This window comes from Lacerta agilis, chromosome 1, assembly GCF_009819535.1.
Source record: "Lacerta agilis isolate rLacAgi1 chromosome 1, rLacAgi1.pri, whole genome shotgun sequence".
Lineage (NCBI taxonomy): Eukaryota > Metazoa > Chordata > Lepidosauria > Squamata > Lacertidae > Lacerta > Lacerta agilis.
In genome coordinates, this window is record NC_046312.1 from 30,599,530 (window position 1) to 30,621,936 (window position 22,407).

At 46.6% G+C, this 22,407-nt stretch overlaps 1 protein-coding gene across 1 annotated transcript; it reads left to right on the plus strand.

Moving 5' to 3' along the window:
* Positions 1 to 17,553: 17,553 nt before the first annotated feature.
* Positions 17,554 to 19,537, plus strand: CLEC14A (C-type lectin domain containing 14A). The gene has a single exon (XM_033143104.1). The coding sequence runs from the start codon at positions 17,843 to 17,845 to the stop codon at positions 19,184 to 19,186; it is 1,344 nt and encodes a 447-aa protein (XP_032998995.1). The 5' UTR covers positions 17,554 to 17,842; the 3' UTR covers positions 19,187 to 19,537.
* Positions 19,538 to 22,407: the final 2,870 nt, after the last annotated feature.

Genomic DNA, 22,407 nt, shown 5'->3' on the forward strand with positions numbered 1-22,407 from the left:
GCCTCAACTTCAGGATCTGTCCTTCTAGTGAGCACTCAGGGCTGATTTCTTTAAGAATGGATAGGTTTGATCTTTTTGCAGTCCATGGGACTCTCAAGAGTCTCCTCCAGCACCATAATTCAAAAGCATCAATTCTTCGGCGATCAGCCTTCTTTATGGTCCAGCTATGTTTTTAAATAACATGGCTGGCTTGCAGTGGTTTTTAATTTGTGGAGGCAATTGCAAATGTTAATATGCAACTGGCACCAGAGAGTCACACAAGAACCCCCCCCCCCCCGATTTCATTCTCATAGTGCCAAACTGGATGTAAGGATTGTCACGTAGTTTTCTCATGAGAAGTCGTGGTGCTGTTTCAATTTTTTAAAGAAACAGCTAGCAAAAGGCCCTCTGAATCAAGTTGGAAAAGTGATGTGTGGGGAGGGGGGGCCTACTGTGGTACCACCCAGAATTCCCCACCACCACACCTGCTATTTGTAATGGCTGGTGCATAATGAGCATTTTCAAGCACTTTGCAATAAACAAGTGTGCAGGGAACAAAAATCATTCATACAGAATTATCTAACTTGGAAATAAATGTGTTCATTGTGTTTTTGTATATTAAAATAATTAATCTTCGCAGTTTGCTCTTGTTAAATAGTGCAGTCCTAATCCATTTGTTCAAAATGAGAATGAGTTCTTATCCCTGCCAGTACAATGGGATCAATAACAACAAGGCTCCTCATTACCTATACACAGTGGGTAATGATTCTCCCCCACCCAATAATATGTTGCATTCTCTGCATAGTATAGTTCACAAAGTGTAAGGAATACGTTCTCCCATACTGGAAGTCACAAACAGCTATGTGAATCTTTTTCCTGGCCCCAAAATGGAAAGTCTGTGAGTATGAGTAAATGAAAGGTCAGGGAGATGTTCAACCCCCTCCCCAGCAGACATTTTCTGCTTTTGGTTTGACAAAGTTAGGGGGTAAAAACGCACTGCTGCATGTTATGTCTCACCTCAAAAATGATATTGCAGTTGGAAAAAAAATTCAGAAAAGAAGATGGAGAAACTGCTGGACCTTAATGTGGGTGGGCTCATGCCTATCAGAAATAAATAATTCCTTGGCAGAAACTAGAACGTCAACATAGCAAATCAAAGCTGGGCACACACACACACACACACACACACACACACAGAGTAAACTGCTAGGATAGACTTCTTCCTGCAGCATGCTGTTGGCATAAGCTTTCAAATGAAGTTGTAAAGATGTTTGGCTGCACCACTGACAACAGGAAGCGAGCGAGGAAAACAATGTTAGCAAGGAGACACTAAAAGGCAAAGAAAGAAAAATGAACAAGAAGATGGAGAGTGGCTCACAAGAGACATTGCTTATGCTGAGATCAGTCAAATGACTGTGACATCCTCCTGGCTAGATGACGGCAGAATTTGATTTAGTTCAGGTACAGTAAGCTCATGGGACTGCAGAGGTGGAATTACATTGCAAAGGGCGGAAAAAAGAGGGGAAAGAAATGAGAAGATTTACGCAGTTTAATGCAGTTGACCACTCCTATCAAAGTAGCTAAATACTGATGACTATGAGGAGGATTTTCATGGGGTAAGAGCAAGTTTCTGGTTGCTGCAGCAATAATAAGGCTGACATCTGTGACTTTCCATCACTGAAAGAGGGATGCATTCTCCTTCTGTTGTGCACCTGGTATTATTTATCTATTTAGTGTAGTCCCCTCCCTCACTCGTCAGATAATTACCATCTTCCAAAGAAGCTCACATCAAAGAGAGAGAGAGGCTCTGCCATTAGGCGTACACACTACAAAAACCAGATACACAAGAAAATGTGAATGGAGGGCGAAGGCAGAGGAGGGGCATCAGTTCTTCAAGGCCAGAAGAAGTGGGGTAAGTGGCACTTTGGGGCCAGATTGATCTTCCCTTGCTGGTTTTCTTGCTTGTATAGCAGTTGCTGGCATGGGGCCAGAGTGTCATAAGAACCTAAGAAGAGCCTGTTGGATCAGGCCAGTGGCTATCAGGGACTGGGTAGAGGAGGAATGGTGGAGACCACCTCCCCAGCTTGACCCTTCCAGGGAGGAGGAAGAGGAAGACAGTTTAGATTTACAACAGGGGTTTGAGGGAGGTCACAGCTCAGAGGCAAATGAGGGGGAAAGTTGGGAAATAATGGGAGAGGAGGAGGAAGCACCAGGGGGGTGACAGCTGATGGACAGTGTCTTTAGAAAGCATTCCAGAGCCCCCTCCCATAACCCGGCAAGCCTTGAAAGTAGGAGAGCAAAAAGCTCAAAGACAGAGGGCACATAGCAGCACCCATAGGAGAGACTATGAGAATGACAAATGAGGAAGTGGGAGAGATGGGGTAGTGGTGGAGATTCACCCAGGACAATGCCATTATCCAAGAGGCTGGGTTCTATAGCCTCCTACTGTAAATACTGTAAATACTGACTAAAAAGTGGACGGTAAGAAACATACCCTTGTCTTTATACGTTTCTGCGTAACCAGTTGCTGGCAGCAGCCTGACAGTGGCCCATTTTGTCCAGCATCCTATTCTCACAGTCACCAACCAGACTCCTGTGGGAAGCCTGCAAGCTGGACAACCGTCCTCTCACCTTCTGTGGTTTCTAGCAACTGGTACTCAGAAGCATACTACCTCTGGAGCAAACCCATCAGGGTTAATAGCCACAGATATCCTCCATGAGTTTGTCTAATCCTCTATTCAAACCTTCTAAGTTGGTGGCAATCACTGTCACTTGTGGGAGAAAATTCACACTATAAGGCGCATGATCGGCTACCTTTTTGTCTGGCCCGACTCTTCCAACATTCAGCTTCACTGGACGTCCATGAGTTCTAATGTTATGAGAGAGGGAGAAGAATTTTTTTCCTATCTACTTTATCTATGTGATGTCCCTTGCTTGGTCAGTCCTGGGGCAACAGTTTGCAAAGTGGTATTCAGCTGTAGTTCCAATGAGGGAGGAGGAATCAGTCCCTGTGCTTGGAAACTGTGGGAGGTAATGGTGGTGTGTGTGTGTGTGATGAAAGTGACCTGGCAGGCTACAAGTTCGCAGTGATATGGCAAAGAATATGGGAGTAAATTACCAGTCGCAACTACCCTTGCGGATTGCTTCTCTGCTAGGTTGCACCCAGTGAAGATTGTGAAAATGAACAGAACCCATTTTCCAAATAAAAAAGTTTGACTTCATTAGAATGCAGATGCACCAGGTCAATCTTTTTCTAAATTACATCTTAACAGCATAATGTGTTGTTGAGGTTTTTTTTAAGAAACAGGTCACTTTCCCATGGAGATGAGCAATAAAATATTCTGTTTATGTGATCACAGTTGCTGCATCATCCCTGTGGGTAACAACATTATCGTTACCATTAAAACTGTCATGAAACTCATTTATAAGTAAATGCATACATTTAGGGGCCGCTAAAACAGCAAGGAAGATTGTGGGAGGGGATGTGATCAGACATTACTCGAGAGAGCTCAAAGAGGTTCATCTACAAGTAAATTTACCTTGCAAATTATTTAAGTCAATTAACACTTAATGTAAACCATGACAATGCATATGAGGGAGAGGTGAGTTTGGGGAAGGCTGGTGTAGAGCAGGGGTCTGCAACCCGCGGCTCTGGAGCCGCATGCGGCTCTTTTGCACCTTTGCTGCGGCTCCGGGCAGGGCTGGTGCATTTAGCGCCGAAATGTAGGGGGGGCTGCGCCGCGCTGCTGGCCCGCCTGCGCCCACCCACTTGTCTACCTTGCCGGCGGCTGTGCTGCTCATGCGTGCCTCATTTCGTGCCAGCGCAGGCGCAGCAGCAGACCGCAGCAGCTTCCCTCCTTGGCGCCTGTCCCGGCGCTTGTGTTTGGCGGCTGCTGGTGGAGCTGCTGGCTGCTGCAATTCAACGAGGCGCGACGACTCGACGAGGTAAGGAGGCAGCTGCGGGCTGGGCCAGGGGCGGCGGGCGAGGGGGAAGCCCTCTTTTAAAAAAGTGGAAGGGCCCAGCTCCAGGACATGTGGCAGTCTGGGAAGGAAAAGGAAGCCCAATGGTTCAGCTAAGGGCGGCCCAATGGGATGAGATGGGCGCGGGAAAAAGCTCAGGGGACGACCGGTTCTGGGCTCTGTTTCGGGGGCGTGCAGGAGACTTCCCTTAAGCAGCGTGGCGAAAGGGGCCCGAGCATAGGCGTACCGATGGGGGGGGCAGGAGGGGGCAGCGCCCCCTAGAAGCGGGAGTCCCATGGACTGAAAGAAGGGTTTTATCCACTCTGAAGGAATGTTTTCCCGCGCCTGCAGGGGGGATGTGATCAGCCCCCTGCTTCAGCCCCTCTCAGCTGCCTTGTCAGCCCCTCTGCTGGCCAATAGTGTTTGGGGCAGTGTGCATGCTGTGTGCTTTTGCATAAGTTTGCTAAACTTTTAGGGTTGCATTTGTGCTGTTCATGGGGCGGAAGTATTCTGGGGGGTTGGATTTCCCCTTCTAGATTTGCCCCTGCAGCGTCAGACGTTCGGACGGTTCCTTTAATACAGTGCTTGTTGTTTGGCTGGGGGGGGGGGCGTTTCGTGATATTTTGCCATTTTGCCTTCATTACCTGCTCTTCATTACCTGTCTAAATTGTGCTATGAGCTTCTGGGTGTTTATATTTTTGTGGGCCGCAATGGTTTTGCGGCTCCCAGTTTTTTTTCCTCTTTGGAAATGGGTCCAAGTGGCTCTTTTTGTCTTAAAGGTTGCAGACCCCTGGTGTAGAGGGTCAATCATGCAGGCCCAGCCCATGATGTCACTTCCTTCAGTTCCTAACACCCATGCAATGTCTGAAAGGGGGAACCTAGCATTACATGGAAGGCTTTAGATGTGACTGGGAGTGCTGTATGAGGTGGGGTCTGCAGATACAGTCCTGATTCCCCCTTCATGTGATTACCGAACACATTGGAAGGGGAGCAACTGTGAAGAGCCTTTGTGTTACTTTCCTCAGGTACTACCTGGTTATTCTAGGCAACAATTCACATGTTTGGGAATGTTCTGAGAAAAGAATGGAAGGAAGAAGTATAAAACAAGAAGATACAGAAAGTGAAAGGAACTGCAAGGAACACAGTGGTAAAAGATAAACCTTTATTGGGAAAGTGTAACTCAAGACAGTTGCATGCACTACATTCTTCCCTAGAGAAAGATAATCTCAGTGTAGGGGAAAATGCAGACGCTATCTCACATGAGGTATAGCGTGGGAGCTTGTTTCCTAGTGAGTACACAGATCAGCTGCCAAGGATGAAAGACTCCAGCAACAACCAGCTTCCTCAAGCAAGGGATGGGAACCTTCCCAGCAGGGATGGCAAATCTGTCAATTTCGGTTTCTTATTTCCCCAGTCTTAAATCCAGTTATCCACATTTCCACATGCTTATGACTGTTTTTAAACAAGAAAATTCATAGGCATTTATTGCAACTTTATCTTAATATACACATTTCTGTATGCACTCTTGCCTGAGACATATATTTTTGCAAAGCAATTCTCCATAATATAATTTGTTTTTAAATGTTCTTTTCACATACTTTGCACGCGTATGTGCATTACTGTACATGTTATTTGGCTTACTTGGCATTGCAAAACCTACAAATTTCAACAGATGACCGCGTTTCAGTTCACATTCTGTTTTGGAAAGTGTGAATAAAGCAGGCTTGCCTTTATATGCAGACAAAATCAGATTTCTCCCCCAAACCAGTCTCCATCTAAGACACAGTTAAAAGAGTGAATCTAATCCAATCTGTGCATGTTTACATTTTTCTTTGCCCTTTCTACCTTTCAGAATCGCCATGCAGCAAGTCATCCTGGACAATTCTGGAGAACGTGCAGCCTTGGGCTTCTGCAAAGATTTCAGTAAATGTAAAAGTGCATAGCTCCATTTGTGTTCCACTATGTTCACAAAGTTCCTGCACAGGACCTTCCCTATGCACTTAAATAGGTGAGGCACTTTCCTGACTGCACCCCTTTGTGTGCATGGGTTTTCACTCTCCCATCGTTGGAGTGAATGAGGGTGCACTGCAGTTCCGAAGAGCTCCCACTCCATGATAAAGGCTTTGCTGTATCAAGAGAAAAGTCCTTTGCAGTGTCACGAAAGGCTTAGAGCTTTGAGTGTCTGAATGCATGCAGTCTCCCTTACACAAAACAAAAACCTATCCAACATTGTTTCATCACGATTTTACCTTGCTAAACAGAATGGTTGTGTGGGTTGGTGATGACAATGCAATATTGGTCTGAATGGGAATAAGACCCAGAACATTCTCACACGTAGCAGAAATGCTCTTTTAAATGCATCTATGCTGCACTTTCAGACAGAAGACGATAGGTTGGCTCCAGAGTTCCTGTGAGCAGAACTCCATTAACACTGACGACAACAACAACAATGGCAACAACAACAACATGCTGCCCATCTGACTGGGTTGCCCCAGCCACTCTGGGAGGCTTCCAGCAATATATAAAAACACAATGAAACATCAAACATTACAAACTTCCCTATACAGGGCTGGCTTCAGATGTCTTCTAAGAAAAGTCATATAGTTGTTTATCAGTTTGACATCTGATGGGAGGGTGTTCCACAGGGTGGGCGCCACTACCGAGCAGGCACCACTCACAGGGTGTTCTTGCTGGGCATAGCAGCCAGCTTCTAGGGGCTGAGGTTCCTTCAGCCCCAATAAAATATTTGAGGGGACCAGAACCCCAAAATTTGATGGGCATTGCCATTCAAATGGTGTGTGTGCACCATGTCATGTGATCAATTATGTGGGGCAGGGCTTACCTGGCAATATTTTACTCAAGTTGGCACCCCTGATGCTGGAGGACGCATAGTAGGTTGTTGGGGGTGATTTTTGTCAATTCTTCCCAGCACAGTCTCCTTAAAAGCTGATCAAGAGGTCTGTGGAACTCTCTAGAATGGTGCTGGAAGTAGTACTGTGGAGGGCAGTGGGAAGGGGCAATCAGTGAAAAGTGCCTCTCCTGCTGTTTCTCCAATGTTAATCTTCACTTGATTTTGGTTCCTACCACAGACAGAAGGAACCCTGCTATTTGCAGAAGGGACTGTATCCAATCCAATATACTTAAGATTTAACAAGCATGAATTCTACCACAGTAGTTTGCATTATTAATTTACTCTTTCTTAATTAAAGGCTTCCAAGCTCTCTCTCTCCCCCCGCCCCAGCACTTTGCAGTGCCAAGTAACTTGAGCCAATGCAGTCAATCAGTATAGTTTATGCTCATGCTGGAAAGCAATGTGGGAAATAGCAGAATAAGTTACAAGAGCATAATGATGTGTAAATTGCTTGCACAATTATTCCAAGTAGAACAGTCAAAATTTGAATCATGGAATGAAAGCTCAATTAAGGAAGACCATCACTATTTAAATCCTATATAGCCTGCCAGCCATTAGTCATTTTTCTCAAGTCAAGAAGTAGGAGTGCATTTCTGAAAGGGTGGTGGATTAATTGAAGCTTAGTCATGACGTGAAATCAATATTTCATGGAGATCCAAGTAAGAATTTTCACAGCACTCAGAGAAAACAAACTGACCTGTAGCGTTTCCTACTTTTGTCAGTTAAACCTGAAATGAACTGAGCAGGGGAAGAAAAGTCTCAACTTCTCTGAATGGAAATTTTATTGAGAATAAATAAATTTATCTTGGCATTTGTTTTGTTTGTTTTTTGCATTCCACTTGTGGGTTCTATTGGATTTACAGCCCTCTCTGTGCATTGTTGTTGTTCAGTCGTTCAGTCGTGTCCGACTCTTCGTGACCCCATGGACCAGAGCACGCCAGGCACGCCTATCCTTCACTGCCTCCCGCAGTTTGGCCAAACTCATGTTAGTAGCTTCGAGAACACTGTCCAACCATCTCATCCTCTGTCGTCCCCTTCTCCTTGTGCCCTCCATCTTTCCCAACATCAGGGTCTTTTCTAGGGAGTCTTCTCTTCTCATGAGGTGGCCAAAGTACTGGAGCCTCAACTTCAGGATCTGTCCTTCTAGTGAGCACTCAGGGCTGATTTCTTTGAGAATGGATAGGTTTGATCTTCTTGCAGTCCATGGGACTCTCAAGAGTCTCCTCCAGCACCATAATTCAAAAGCATCAATTCTTCGGCGATCAGCCTTCTTTATGGTCCAGCTCTCACTTCCATACATTACTACTGGGAAAACCATAGCTTTAACTATACGGACCTTTGTCGGCAAGGTGATGTCTTTGCTTTTTAAGATGTTGTCTAGGTTTGTCATTGCTTTTCTCCCAAGAAGCAGGCGTCTTCTAATTTCGTGACTGCTGTCACCATCTGCAGTGATCATGGAACCCAAGAAAGTGAAATCTCTCACTGCCTCCATTTCTTCCCCTTCTATTTGCCAGGAGGTGATGGGACCAGTGGCCATGATCTTAGTTTTTTTGATGTTGAGCTTCAGACCATATTTAGCGCTCTCCTCTTTCACCCTCATTAAAAGGTTCTTTAATTCCTCCTCACTTTCTGCCATCAGGGTAGTATCATCAGCATATCTGAGGTTGTTGATATTTTTTCCGGCAATCTTAATTCCGGTTGGGGATTCATCCAGTCCAGCCTTTCGCATGATGAATTCTGCATATAAGTTAAATAAGCAGGGAGACAATATACAGCCTTGTCGTACTCCTTTCCCAATTTTGAACCAATCAGTTGTTCCATATCCAGTTCTAACTGTAGCTTCTTGTCCCACATAGAGATTTCTCAGGAGACAAATGAGGTGATCCGGCACTCCCATTTCTTTAAGAACTTGCCATAGTTTGCTGTGGTCGACACAGTCAAATGCTTTTGCGTAGTCAATGAAGCAGAAGTAGATGTTTTTCTGGAACTCTCTAGCTTTCTCCATAATCCAGCGCATGTTTGCAATTTGGTCTCTGGTTCCTCTGCCCCTTCGAAATCCAGCTTGCACTTCTGGGAGTTCTCGGTCCACATACTGCTTAAGCCTGCCTTGTAGAATTTTAAGCATAACCTTGCTAGCGTGTGAAATGAGTGCAATTGTGCGGTGGTTGGAGCATTCTTTGGCACTGCCCTTCTTTGGGATTGGGATGTAGACTGATCTTCTCCAATCCTCTGGCCACTGCTGAGTTTTCCAAATTTGCTGGCATATTGAGTGTAGCACCTTAACAGCATCATCTTTTAAAATTTTAAAATAGTTCAGCTGGAATATCATCACTTCCACTGGCCTTGTTGTTAGCGAGGCTTTCTAAGGCCCATTTGACTTCACTCTCCAGGATGTCTGGCTCAAGGTCAGCAATGTGCATAACAATATTGAATTGGATTCTAAGTTGCCCTTCCATGAATGGGGAAATGAACGAGGAAAAAGAGAAGCCATTTTAGTTGATACCCCCTCCCTATCGTAGTCACCTTTAAAGCCAGGGCCAGAAGTCATTTTGCTTGCTGAAGTGGAAAATAGAACCCAGCCTCACCCTGAAGTCAAGGTGTCTAGTAGCAAAAGCTGGTTAAGTTATTTTGGCACTTCAGATAGAAAACCTCACAAGAGCTTCTCCCTTCCTGGTGGCAAAAATACAATAATAATAAACGCAATAACTAACATTTCGTTGTCCTTTCACAATCCTTAAATCAGCTGCTAGTGGCTGCTTCTTCTCTTTGCCTAGTGTTAGGGATCGTTTGTATCCAGGATATTTAAAATGAGCCACCTGCTCAACTAGAATTCTGCTCATGGGTTAAGATCTGGGGATGTTCTGCCCCATGTCTCACCACCATGTGAAGTGAGGGAGAAAACACTTCTTAATGATGTCACCTAATTTTTGAAACTCATTCCTTTGGGAAACCTGTTTACACCCCTCCCTTCAATTTTGGGAGGTTTTTTGGAACATTCTGATCCCGAGAGAGTACTTGATGATGATGCTTTAGTGTGTGTGTGTACAGTGTAGTACAAGCATTTCTTAGGACAAAAAGGGGTAATTCCTGAAGCAGGCCTTAAAAGAAATAGGGATTTCTTTATCCTCAGTCTCTTTTTCAGGGTTGTTTCTATGATACATGAAGATCAGCACTCTTGTGAAGCACTGATGCCCTTCTTAGAAGCCAGGAAGTGCTTGGCACATGACAAGATTAAGCCTTATGTGAGGCATGCTTGACTCATTAATTTCACCCATGAATGCAAGACAGCTGAATCACTTGACAGTCACTAGACAGATGATAAAAACAAATATCTACTTCGTCAATCACTAATTAAAAATATTTTGATGTGTTATAAAAACTAATAGCCCTTGTAAAGAGTCAAGCAATTATCAGAATAAACGAGAGACTTAAAAAAAATATGGTATAATAACTGAAGATGTGTTGGCTGAACCTGTGCAGTTAAGGGGAAGAAATAGTGCAAAATACTTTTCAAGTGTGAAGTCTTCAGCATAATGGGAACACTAGATCCTTGTCTTGCTGTCCCCCCCCCCTCCCTGCACCAAGTTCAAGAACAGCACGATGTTTTTGCATCCTCTTCCCAGCCTGCTCTGACAGATACATAAATGTTAACAAGCTTTTTGAATATAATTCTTTCATCAGTGCTTTCAATGAGCTGTGTTTTATTAATCATCATAAAAGAAAATGGGAATCATGAACTCTGCCTGAGAGTGCTTACCTAGAGTAATAAGAAATGTACAGTTTGAAATTATATTTCTAGTTACCGTGTCTGACCTGTTTCTTCTTACGCTACTTTGGTAGTGCAATAATTTAGGGGAAATGTGGTACAGCAATCTACATATGTCTCAAAGGAAGCCTGGAAGATATTTACGATTGGCAGATACGATGTTGGTTGCAAAACTGCCTTGCCTATATGGGTAACATTGCCATGGATTGCATTATGCGGGTACTTACAAAGGTCTTAAAGTTGCAATCATATGCACTCTTGTTTGGAGGTGTGCCCCATTAAACCCAGTTAAAATCTATTGTCATATATATACTGTATATGGATTACATCAGACTGCATACAAACTACAACCAAGTATGTAGCACCTTTTGAGACTTCAGACAAAATTCAACACAGACTTAAATGTACTGCTGCCCATAGATTTTAATAGCCTAACATGCCCTTTACTCTGTGTTAGGAGTGCGGCCTGACAAGCTACAAATAGAATTAAGATTATATCATCCTTATTTATTTATTTTTTGCTTCCTGCACACTTATCCAACTTTTGATAGAAACTTGAGGATAACTGAGCAGATACTGATTTTGTAACATGTTACATTCCAGAAGAGCAGGCATGTAGTTCTCTAGCAAGATAAAGGCAAAACAAACTAATAAACAAAGAACCTACCGGTACGATACCGAGCAGGGCTAGCCCAAGACATTTTGCCACCTGAGGCGGGACCCCAAAATGGCACCTCCCCTCCCTGCTAGGGAAGAAGTAGCAGGGGAAGATCTACATCAGGAACAAGGGGGTAAGAAAGATTGACATTGGGATCTGCTGCCCCCGTGGATCCTGCCACCTTAGGCAATCACCTCACTTTGCCTCATGGGTTGCCTGGCCTTGATACCAATTATTGCAATGACCCTAAAAATTATGCATTTCAAAATCAATCAGGAATCTCACCCCTACTTCAGCGCTTCAAAAGTTATCACCTCCAGTTAATGCAGAAAATACACCCCTCTCCTTGCCTACTGGGATGCGGGCCCATATTGTTCAGTAACTAGATTTGGACGCAAGACTGACAGCGTGTGGCACCTTTTTTTTTTTTACGTTACATGCTTGACCACTGCACTGCCACATTTTGAACTCCTTGCTAGCCTTTGACTGTAGGAAAGGTTTGTCATTTTTAACAGCAAAGGCTCTGCCCTGCAATGAAATGGAGTGTCAAGGGAAAATGTAATCAATTTCAACTGCATGGTTTCCTTTGAAAAGCTACACACACGCTGGAGGTGGCAGAGCGCATAGTATTACTTTAATTAAAAAGACTAAATGAATGAGGCACTGGTGATATTGGCAAGGCTTTCCCCTGACCTTGTCAGTCTTAGCAGAGATTTGGTGCTAATGATAAAGTAAATGCCCGCCCTTCTGGAACAGGCAGAGGAACTGAGTAAAGGAGCTGTGTGTACCTGCAAATGGGGATCAGAGACACTTCCATGGAAAAGTGGCATGAGGTTTGGGTTAAGAAGTTAACACAGAAGAGATTGTGGTGCAAAACCATTTCATTCTGATTTTGTCAGGCTTACACCAAGAAGACTTCAGCACTGGACTTCAGAGCGATCCCTTGTCTTTGACTTCAACAATAATTTTGCTGAAGTCTAATTTTCCCTTCCTCTTGTTTTCAATAGCTCTTTTAGCAAACCCCTCCTGCCTTCCCCACTAAGATGCTCAGTTATTGAGCCATTATTTCAAATTTATAACCCACCCTTCCTCCCCAATGGGTTCCCAGGGTAGCTCAAGATAAGAATGAAATTACATAATTCAAAACAACACTACAGTTAAAACCAGCAGTGTATAAACTTCATAGACGTTGAAGGGTCAGCCTAGGCACAATGCCAGGGATTGAAGTCTGCTATTTATGGCAAGGCTTAAGGCTTCCTGCTATTCTAGCAGGTTTCCCTAGGAAACTCTGCCTCGTTGCAAATGACTTGAATTCTCCAGAGAGTTTTGATTTACTCTCATATGGGCTGCCATTTGAAAGCACAAATACTTCACTCTGCTACCATTCCCCAAAGGAGTAAAGTTGTCTCATGGATAGTATATGAAATGCCGTACAGTATATGAAATGTAGCTTGCACAGATGCTATGAAAACCTAGGTTTTCTCTGCAATGCTATAGTCTCAACCAATGAAGCAACAGTAGCATAGCACACTGTCCACAAATAACAGATGGCAAAGTTTAGACTTACTACAGGGTCTGTGTGTGTGTGTGTGTTGTGTGGATGAATAATCTACTGCACTTCTGAACACAGGAGCTGCTGAAAGGGAGCACCGATCATTGCATTGTTTTTTCAGGCTCTCTGAAATACCCAGGCATTCTGCTGATTGCTATGTTTCTGTTTCTTTTTACAGGGTTTTCTGAATGCTCCTGCATTTTAGTATAGCAGGAAAAGATTCATCCTCTCAGAAAGGAATAAGAAAAAACCCGAAAATAAGGGCTTGCCCACACCAGAGTATAATGCGATTCAAAAATTGCTTGTGTTCTCATTAATTTAGCATCACCCACATGACATCTGCAGCAAATAACTGTGAACTCACACATTCCCCCTCTGAAGTTGGGTTTCCCAATCAGAGAAGTAATTTTAAAAACTGACCTCAGCCTGGTGCACTTTGGGTAGTAGATGTTTTGCTTTGGGATTATTATTTTTTTAACTTTGGGTGGCTCAACCCTTCACTTTAGCTACTCCCCTTTCCGGAGTTCTTTTCCAGCAGTGTTTGTGCGTACTAGATGCGGTCTCCCTCCGTTTGCGAGTGCTGTATCGAATGATTATGTTTTAGTCACTTGCTCAGATTTTCACCAAAAAAGGAGCATTAAAAATAAAAACTGCCCTTGCAGGTACAGGAAGCAGAAAAGACAAACAGGAGGAAAGGAAGGGCCAACATATTGGGGCTGCAACTCCAAATCCTTCCCTGGCTTAGAGCAACACACTTTAAAAAAAAGTTCTCTTGTGCAAATCTAGAATATTGAAAGGGAAACATCAGGACAGGTTTGGTAAGTGTGAGATTGATAGCACAACTGTTTGCTTCAAGTAAGCAGATTATTAGAGTAGGATGTGCACCAGGCACATCTTTCAGTCTAAACTACCTTGCAGGGTTGTTGTGATGATAAAATGGAGAGGAAGAGAAGCATGTATGCCACCTTGAGCTCCTTGGAGGAAAGGCAGAATACAGATATATAAAATAAACACATAAACAAACAAACAATACACCCTTGCACTGATCTTGTTGCGCATCACTGGCTTGAAGAACAAAGCCAAAATTTGGAAGATGTTAGTCACTGCTCTCAGACCCTAACTTTCACTTGGCTCTTTCTTCTTTATTTATTTCTTTTTTCCAGGGGAGGGGGGAAGAGAGATTTCAGCCACTTAATGAAATCCTGGCTCTACTAAGATCAATGGAAAATTTGCTATGAATTTCAAAGAAGTCATGATGAATTTTCCCAACTAATTTCAAAGAAGTAATGATGATGAATTATGGTGACATTAACTTACTCAGAGCCTGTGTTGATACTGCTTTATTTTTGGCTTGAGCTGAGCAATGAGAGATGAATAAATCCTGGCAAAGCAGCATAGCTGTAGGAGTTAAGGGGGAGAAGAACTGTAAGAGACAAATACAACCCCTGCAAACAGGTCCGTCCCCCCTCCCCGTTCAGGACAAATGCCAAACAGGGGAAATAGGTTCATAAATCATTGGGAATTAACTCCCTAGTCATCATTTACTTTTAATTAATCATTAAAATAAACGATTGCATTGTCCACAGTCCATAGTTGATTAGATACTTTTTACTATCACCTTTATTATGGAGCATTTCTGGATTTTCTTTTTAAAATAGAAATGTCAGGATATGACTAAGTTGGGTTGGCCAACATGACACCCCCTCTCCACTGTTCACTTGGTAATGAAGGAAGGGGTGAGGGTGGTTACCTTTTTCTCCCCTGGAAAGTACACAGGAGGAAGTTGGAAGAGTGATACTTCCCACTTTTTCCTTCCATCTGCTCGCTGCAGGCTGGTTTTGCTTTACCTCACAGGCAAAGTGTGTCCATTTGAAAACAGATGTAGGTGGTCTTGGCAATGGGGTGTGGCCACACTTGTCCAATGAATTGCATTGCGGGTTGGTGTACTGTATACCAAGATCACATACACGACTTCCGTCTTCATTCACCTGCAGCATGTTCAGGGAGGAAAAGGCATTGATAACCTAATCCATACAAGTGTTTCCAAACACATATGAAGTAACTACGCCAGCCCTTGTGGATGGCAGGATCTGGACGCAATCTAGAGTGACAGCAGCATGCTGAGGATGAGCATGAATGATACAGGGTTGAGGAATAAACTGTGTTTTCGTGCAATGAAGGGGTTGGTGTGTACATAGCTATTGTTTTCATCAAGCTCTAAACCACAATCTCTTTCCTGATCAGGTACCCACCACCTCATACCTCATCTCTGTATATGTGAATTTAGGATTCCACCACCACTACCATGCACATCACTTTACACTTGCTTATACTGAACCAAATTTGAAATTTTAATACCTATTCCTCTGGAGCTACTCACAATCCCATTTTCGTAAACCACCTTGGATTTCATCAAAAGCTTGGCCACCTCACTGTTTAGCCCTAACTCCTAATTATTTAAAAACATTTTAAAAAACCAGTCCCAGTACAGATCCTTCAGAAACCCCTACTTCTTCTACCCCTCCATTGTGAGAATTGTCCATTTATTTCTACTCTCTTCATCCTATTCTTTAACTACTTACCAGTGCTTTTTACCAGTACCTGAGCAGGACCTGAGCACAAGAGCACTCTCTGCTCCTATGGCCAGGGGCGTCGCTGGGGAGGGGCGGTGGGGGCGGGACGCCCCCAGTGACAGGGTGAGCAGCGGCGGGTGGGGGTGTCAAGCGGCGGCCCCTCCCGCCACTCCCACGCGCCGCCGCTCCCTCCGTCACCCCCGGAGCAGCAGCACATGGATGGGGTGCTTCTGCCGCTTTTTTTCGGCGGGGGGGGGCGACCCGCGAGGGGGGTTGTCACCCCCTCCTCGCTGGTCACCCCCCCCCCGCCGAAAAAACCGCGGGAGGGCGGGCGGGGAAAGCCTGGAAAGGAAGCAGAGCAGGCGCGTTTAAGCGCCGCTCTGCTTCTTTTTCCGCTTTCCGCCGCTTTTTTTCGGCGGTGGGGGGCGACCAGCGAGGTGGGGGTCACCCGTCACCCCCTCCTCGCTGGTCACCACCCCCCCCGCCGAAAAAACCGCGGGGGGGGGGGCGGGGAAAGCCTGGAAAGGAAGCAGAGCAGGCGCGTTTAAGCGCCGCTCTGCTTCTTTTTCCGCTTTCCACCGCTTTTTTTTCGGCGGGGGGGCGACCAGCGAGGTGGGGGTCACCCTTGTCACCCCCTCCTCGCTGGTCACCACCACCCCCCCGCCGAAAAAACCGCGGGGGGGGCCGGGGAAAGCCTGGAAAGGAAGCAGAGCAGGCGCGTTTAAGCGCCGCTCTGCTTCTTTTTCCGCTTTCCACCGCTTTTTTCGGCGGGGGGGGGGGCCGACCAGCGAGGTGGGGGTCACCCGTCACTCCCTCCTCGCTGGTCACCACCCCCCCGCCGAAAAAAACCGCGGGGGGGGCGGGGAAAGCCTGGAAAGGAAGCAGAGCAGGCGCGTTTAAGCGCCGCTCTGCTTCTTTTTCCGCTTTCCACCGCTTTTTTTCGGCGGGGGGGGGCGACCAGCGAGGTGGGGGTCACCCGTCACCCCCTCCTCGCTGGGCACCACCCCCCCCCGCCGAAAAAACCGCGGGGGGGGGGGCGGGGAAAGCCTGGAAAGGAAGCAGAGCAGGCGCGTTTAAGCGCCGCTCTGCTTCTTTTTCCGCTTTCCACCGCTTTTTTCGGCGGGGGGGGGGGCCGACCAGCGAGGTGGGGGTCACCCGTCACTCCCTCCTCGCTGGTCACCACCCCCCCGCCGAAAAAACCGCGGGGGGGGGGCGGGGAAAGCCTGGAAAGGAAGCAGAGCAGGCGCGTTTAAGCGCCGCTCTGCTTCTTTTTCCGCTTTCCACCGCTTTTTTTCGGCGGGGGGGGGCGACCAGCGAGGTGGGGGTCACCCGTCACCCCCTCCTCGCTGGTCACCACCCCCCCCGCCGAAAAAAAGCCTCGGAAAGGGGGAAATCCCCCCTTTCTGTATACACGTGCGTCGTGACGTCATGATGACGTCACGGCGCGCGCGTCGCGCCCCTCCCCCAGGGGGTGCCTCTGCGCTGCCGCCGCCCCCAGCAGCGCAGAGGCTAGCGACGCCACTGCCTATGGCTTCCAGCAACTGGTATTCAGAAATATTACTGCCTCCATTATGGGGACTAGCCATCTCATAAGCTTCTATCATTTCACTTCTTACTCACCATTTTTCTAAACTAAGTCCCAAACACTGCAGCTTTTCTTCACAGAAGAGTCACTTCGTCTGTCTTGTTCCTTTTTTTGTTGCCCTTTTCTTAACCTTTTCCAACTCTGCAATATCCTTTTTGATGTGAGAACTCTACACAGCACAGTATTCCAAATGCAATCACATGGTAGAGTTGTATAATGGAATTATGAAATTGGCAGTTTTTATTTTCAGTTCCTTTCCCAGTGATTCCTAGCATGGAATGTGCCTTTTTCACTGCAGCTGCACACTAGCAGGTTGGGGGGGGGTGTGTGTGCTTGCATGGGAAGGGGTTAACTAGGGCCTTAATGCCATTGCCCTCCACTGCATTTCATCAAGCAATTATTTTTCTGATAGTTTTAAGATCAGCTGCAATAGGTGCTAAGCTTTCAAGTCAATAAAAGTTCTAATAATTTATTAAACATCCGGCCTGTGTTTACTAACACGGAGGTGAAAAATTCAGCCCAAAGAACTCGTCTGCCTTCTTGCGCCTAGTTTATGCGAGTGTTTCTCCCTATAAAGTGCAAGCAAAGAAAAGTTTCCCTACCGTCTGGGTTTTATTTATCAGATGTTTCCAATTCTGGAAGGGAACTTTTGGCGCAGGGACTTCAACAAATCAAGGATGTTAAGGTCAAGCCTAACCCCTGACACATTTCCTTTCAGCCACTGAAAGGGAAGGTCTGCGGGAGCCAAGATATTGTTGTGATGTGAGCTGTGAAGAAAAGGAGTCGCCTCGACGCCACATCCCCGCCATCCAGACTTCGTTGGTGCTTGCGAATGCCACTGTGGAGAGGCGAGGCAAGATGAAGGGCCTGGTGCTTGCCTCTCTCGTTCTCCTGCAACCTCTCTCCGTGCCAGGGGGCCCCACTGCCGCCGTGCACCCCCAGAGCGAACACGCCTGGTGCCACCCTTCGGGGTCCTGCTACAGCGTCCACGTGGGCAGCCTGAGCTTTCCCCGTGCCCAGGACGCTTGCGCAGCGTACGGCGGGCGCCTGAGCACGGCGAGCGGCCGGGTGGAAGTGCAGGCCATCGTGTCTCTGCTGAGAGGGGTCGCCCGCGGCTGGTCCGGCGCTTCCTTGTTTTGGCTGGGCCTGGTGAGGAAGGCTCAGCAGTGCACCATGGAGGAGCTGCCGCTGCGGGGTTTCTCCTGGGCCGCTGCCGGAGGACTTGTTGCGGAGGCGAGGAACGAGAGCGCGGCGGAGGGAAGCCTCTCGTGGGTAAAGGAGCCCAGCAAGTCGTGCACCACGCAGAAGTGCGCCGGCCTGCATGTGACTTGGGGCGAGCCTCGCGCCGCCGAGTCGTGGGGCCTCGCGGAGCACGCCTGCGCCAAAGCGAACGCGGGATACGTGTGCAAGTACAGCTACGCGGGCGCGTGTTCCGCGCCGAGCGCGCCTGGCGCTGGAAGCCACTTGCACTACGCGCTCCCTTTCCGCATCCAAAGCGCCGCCGTGGAGTTCGGCCCGCCTGGCACGGTGCTCACCCTGAGGTGCCCCGGGCGGGTGGCGCGCTTCACCTGCCGCCTCTCGCCCGACGGCTACCGCTGGGAAGGCACCGAGCGCGGCATCTGCTCCTGCCCCAGCGGCTACTGGAACCCGAGCGAGGGAGCGTGCGTCGAGCTCGCCGACTGCTTCAGCGCCCGGGGCGCCTTCCTGTGCCTGTGCGCCTGGGGCGCTCGCTTGGCGGCCGACGAAAAGGCCTGCGTGCCGCCGGCGGGAACTGAAACGCCGCCGTCGCCTGCACTGTCTCCCTCCCCGAACGGCTCTTCGGACGGCCTGCCTGGCCGGAATGACTCCCTGGCGGCGACCTTGCCCTCCGAGGTGGGCAACAGCAGCAGCGCCCCCGGAGCCGTGTCTTCCAACTACCTCTTCATCCTGATCACGGTGGCTGTGGTTATGCTGGTGATCCTGGTCATGGCCGCGCTGCAGATCTTCCAGGCCTGCTTCAGGCTTTGCTGCTCCAAGGGGTCTCAGACCAAGAAGGACGGAGCTCCGGCTACGACGGCCACGACCGCAGATGGCGACCCCGAGGCCTCGGCCACACGCACGGATTCGGATCATTCCCTGGGGCCCAGTAAGGCAGAGTCTGCCGAGGTTTCTCAGGATGAACCCAAGCCTGTGGCGGGGCAGGTGGAGCAGGAACAACCATGAGGGGACTGAGGCTGTATTTGAAGGAGGCAATGGATGTGCATTCACTGAAGGCGCTTTTATTAGGACAGGAATGGGGAGCCTATGGCCCTCCAAAGGTTGTTGGACAACAACTCCTATCTTCCTTATCAGCTGGCCATTCTTTCTCAGCTAAAGTGCTAAGTAACTCCACAGAGTGCTGCAAGAGACAAGTCTCATTAAGATTTGCCAAGCTGCTTGTAGAACAGTGTGATCCTATGCAAACTTACTTGGGAGAAAGTCACATTGACTTCAGTAGAATTTTCTCCCAGGTGTGCATGCAAGATGGCAGCGAATGGTGTCTTATGGTAAAGGTGAGGGCCCTGTGGGACTCCCATTTGCATAATGGCAGTTATAGTCCAGCAACACCTAGATAACCACAGTTTTCCCATCCCTGTAAAAGAAGATTTTTATGACTTAAATAGCTTTCCAACATTATTTTGAATCTGGCGCTGTCCTCCGTCCCTACTAGTCTTCTGGGGTGCCAGTACAATTCTGCACGTGTGTGATCTATTTGTGAAATCTTTGTACTGTGTCTCGACTGACTCGTAGATTGTATGTATGAGAACTAATAGGTTGGCAAGTGCATGCTAGATTTTGTCGCACAAAAGCATTATCTGTTCCAGTTTCCTTAAGTGGGAATTCCAAAAACCTGCAAGGTATGTCTAGCTTATACTGGCTTGTTGCTCTGAATAACATTGTGGGGTGGAAATCTGTCAAGATTTCACTGGGGGTCCAACTCATTTGCCCACCTTCCAATTCATTGAGGTCGTCTTTGGAGGTCATGAGGTGTGGTCTTCTTGGTGGTGGTGTCCAGGTGGTACAGACCATTGGGGGGGGGGGACCTGGCACTCATGCTGTAGCCTTTTCAGAACCATGCAAAGACCTTTTAATTTTCCCAAATATTTCATTCCAAAATTTACTGATCTGAGGCTGCCTTTATTTGATGCTTTTAATTTTGTTGTATGTTTCTGGTTTTTTTATATGGCTGATTGTTTTCTTGACAGATTTGGTGGAAGCCACCTTGGTATATTCTGTTTTACAGGCAGCGTTAGAAAATGTATTAATGCATAAAATGAAGATTTGAAAAATGAAAATTAATTGGTACACACAAATGCATGCCAGTAGCCTGAGGAAAGCCCTGAAATATACATTCTGGATTCTGAGTCAGTCCTACTGCCATTATTTGATTAGAATTGGGTGTGGTCCAGGCCCAGTCACTATGCCAGCTCCCGGCTAGTGTAGTCTGCAACAGGCTTTTTCTGGCCCCTCCACCTTCCACCCCAGCTGGCATCAGCAATGGGGCTACAGATGTGGCAGTGGCTCCAGCACTCTCATCATGCCTTGCCAGGGTTTGGTTTTCTCTGCCATTTTCTCACTGCAGAGCACTGTGGAGGGGCCAGTTTGGAAGGAGAAGCAAATGGGGTGGGAATGTGGGGAAATGGGACTCAGTGAAAACTTTAAGCGACATTTCTCTCTTCAATAAAGAAAAGGGGTAGAGGATTTCTTTTTGAAGTTTTCTCTGTTCTCTCCCACTCCACAGCTGCATTCCTTGCATTTCTCTCTTTTAGCATTACTTGAATAGGGGACAGTTCTGCCTTTTTGTGTGCATTTCAGCTACGGAATATTTTAAGTCAGTATTCAAAAAACGTTGTAAATGTTGGTACACACACACACCTGCCCCAGATCATTTGAAGAGGCCATTAATTTCCAACACAAACCATATTTTTGCAACAAATATGTATGTAATGTTTGTAGTGTATGTTATAGCATTGAGTGCTTCTAAGGCTCCTAATGTTCATCGGTTAAAAGCACAGAAAACCCATTAACATTGCAAAGGCAGGGATTGCCCATTCCACCTAGTATAGTAGGACAGTGTATCCTCTTGTCACTCTTTAAATCTTATTTCTAGACCATTAATTCCTTCTAAGACACTTCAGAATGATTATATGCATCTTGAAGCAGAGGGGGAATATAAGCTATGATTATGAATATATGATGAATATTTGATGATTGATCTTCATCACATAATCGGGAGTAAAATTCAAATCCTCAAAAAGAGACGTTTAATAATATTTTAAACTACAGAGGGCTTGATTAAATGTGCCATGGGATTACAGTGAAATTGAAAGGTGGCCAGGGGCAAAATTAAAAGACTTCAAAGGACCATTTTTAAACACCCACCCGCAAAGTACTACAGTCTAATGAAGATTTTTTAAACTGATTAATTGGGCATTTCCCTATCATTTGGTGGGATTTCTTTTCATCTAAAAACAGCTTCATCTCCTAAAACCACTATCCAGGATATATTCACATCCACCCAGCAAATGAGATCTGCATGTGCTGCTTATGATGTGAATGTACACTGCAGTATTCATCCACCCTCTGCTGAACTTGATAGATGCAAGCAATGTAGATGGGCGGTGGTTGTGCTGGTCTGGGGCCACTAACCACATGTAGTCATCTGCTACTAGAGCTGCATTCAGTCTGTTGGCTCTGCTATGAATACCTTGATGTGTACCGTGAAAGCTGTTATATGTACACACCTCAGAACTCCCAATAATGCCTGAACTCAGATTTGGGTGATCCATTGCAATACAATGTAATACCTGTAATTCAATGAGATGTTATGTTGTGAAGAGTGTGTGATAGATGCACCAATGCAGTCCATGCTATAGAAGCATAGACACTGTAGTTCCTTGGATCATACGTTTGTGAAATATGGTAGCTGTTTTTAGCACGAAGCCATCAACTGTGACTATTACATGGAATGAAATTAAGTCCTACTGAATTTGATGGAACTTTAGGTTGGGAGTTTCAGGCTAAAATCCTAAGCACAACACTCAGAATTATGGGCAAACATGATATTTCCACATCAAGCGCTTCCCTTTCTCTCCATGATAGCTAGTACAACATGCCCAGAGGTCCTGACATCATTACACAGTGCATGCCTGCCCCTGCCAGGAGCAGACAATACTGTTGAATAGTAACAGGGAAATGCATTGTACTAGGGTTTAAAGGTAAAGGTAAAGGGACCCCTGACGGTTAGGTCCAGTTGCAGACAACTAGGGTTGTGGCGCTCATCTCGCTTTACTAGCTGAGGGAGCCGGTGTACAGCTTCCGGGTCACGTGGGCAGCATGACTAAGCCGCTTCTGGAGAAATCAGAGCAGTGCACGGAAACGCTGTTTACCTTCCCGCCGGAGCG

What these genes read in the sequence shown, in the direction of transcription:
- CLEC14A (XM_033143104.1), top strand. Translation starts at nt 17,843, where the DNA reads ATGAAGGGCCTGGTGCTTGCCTCTCTCGTTCTCCTGCAACCTCTCTCC.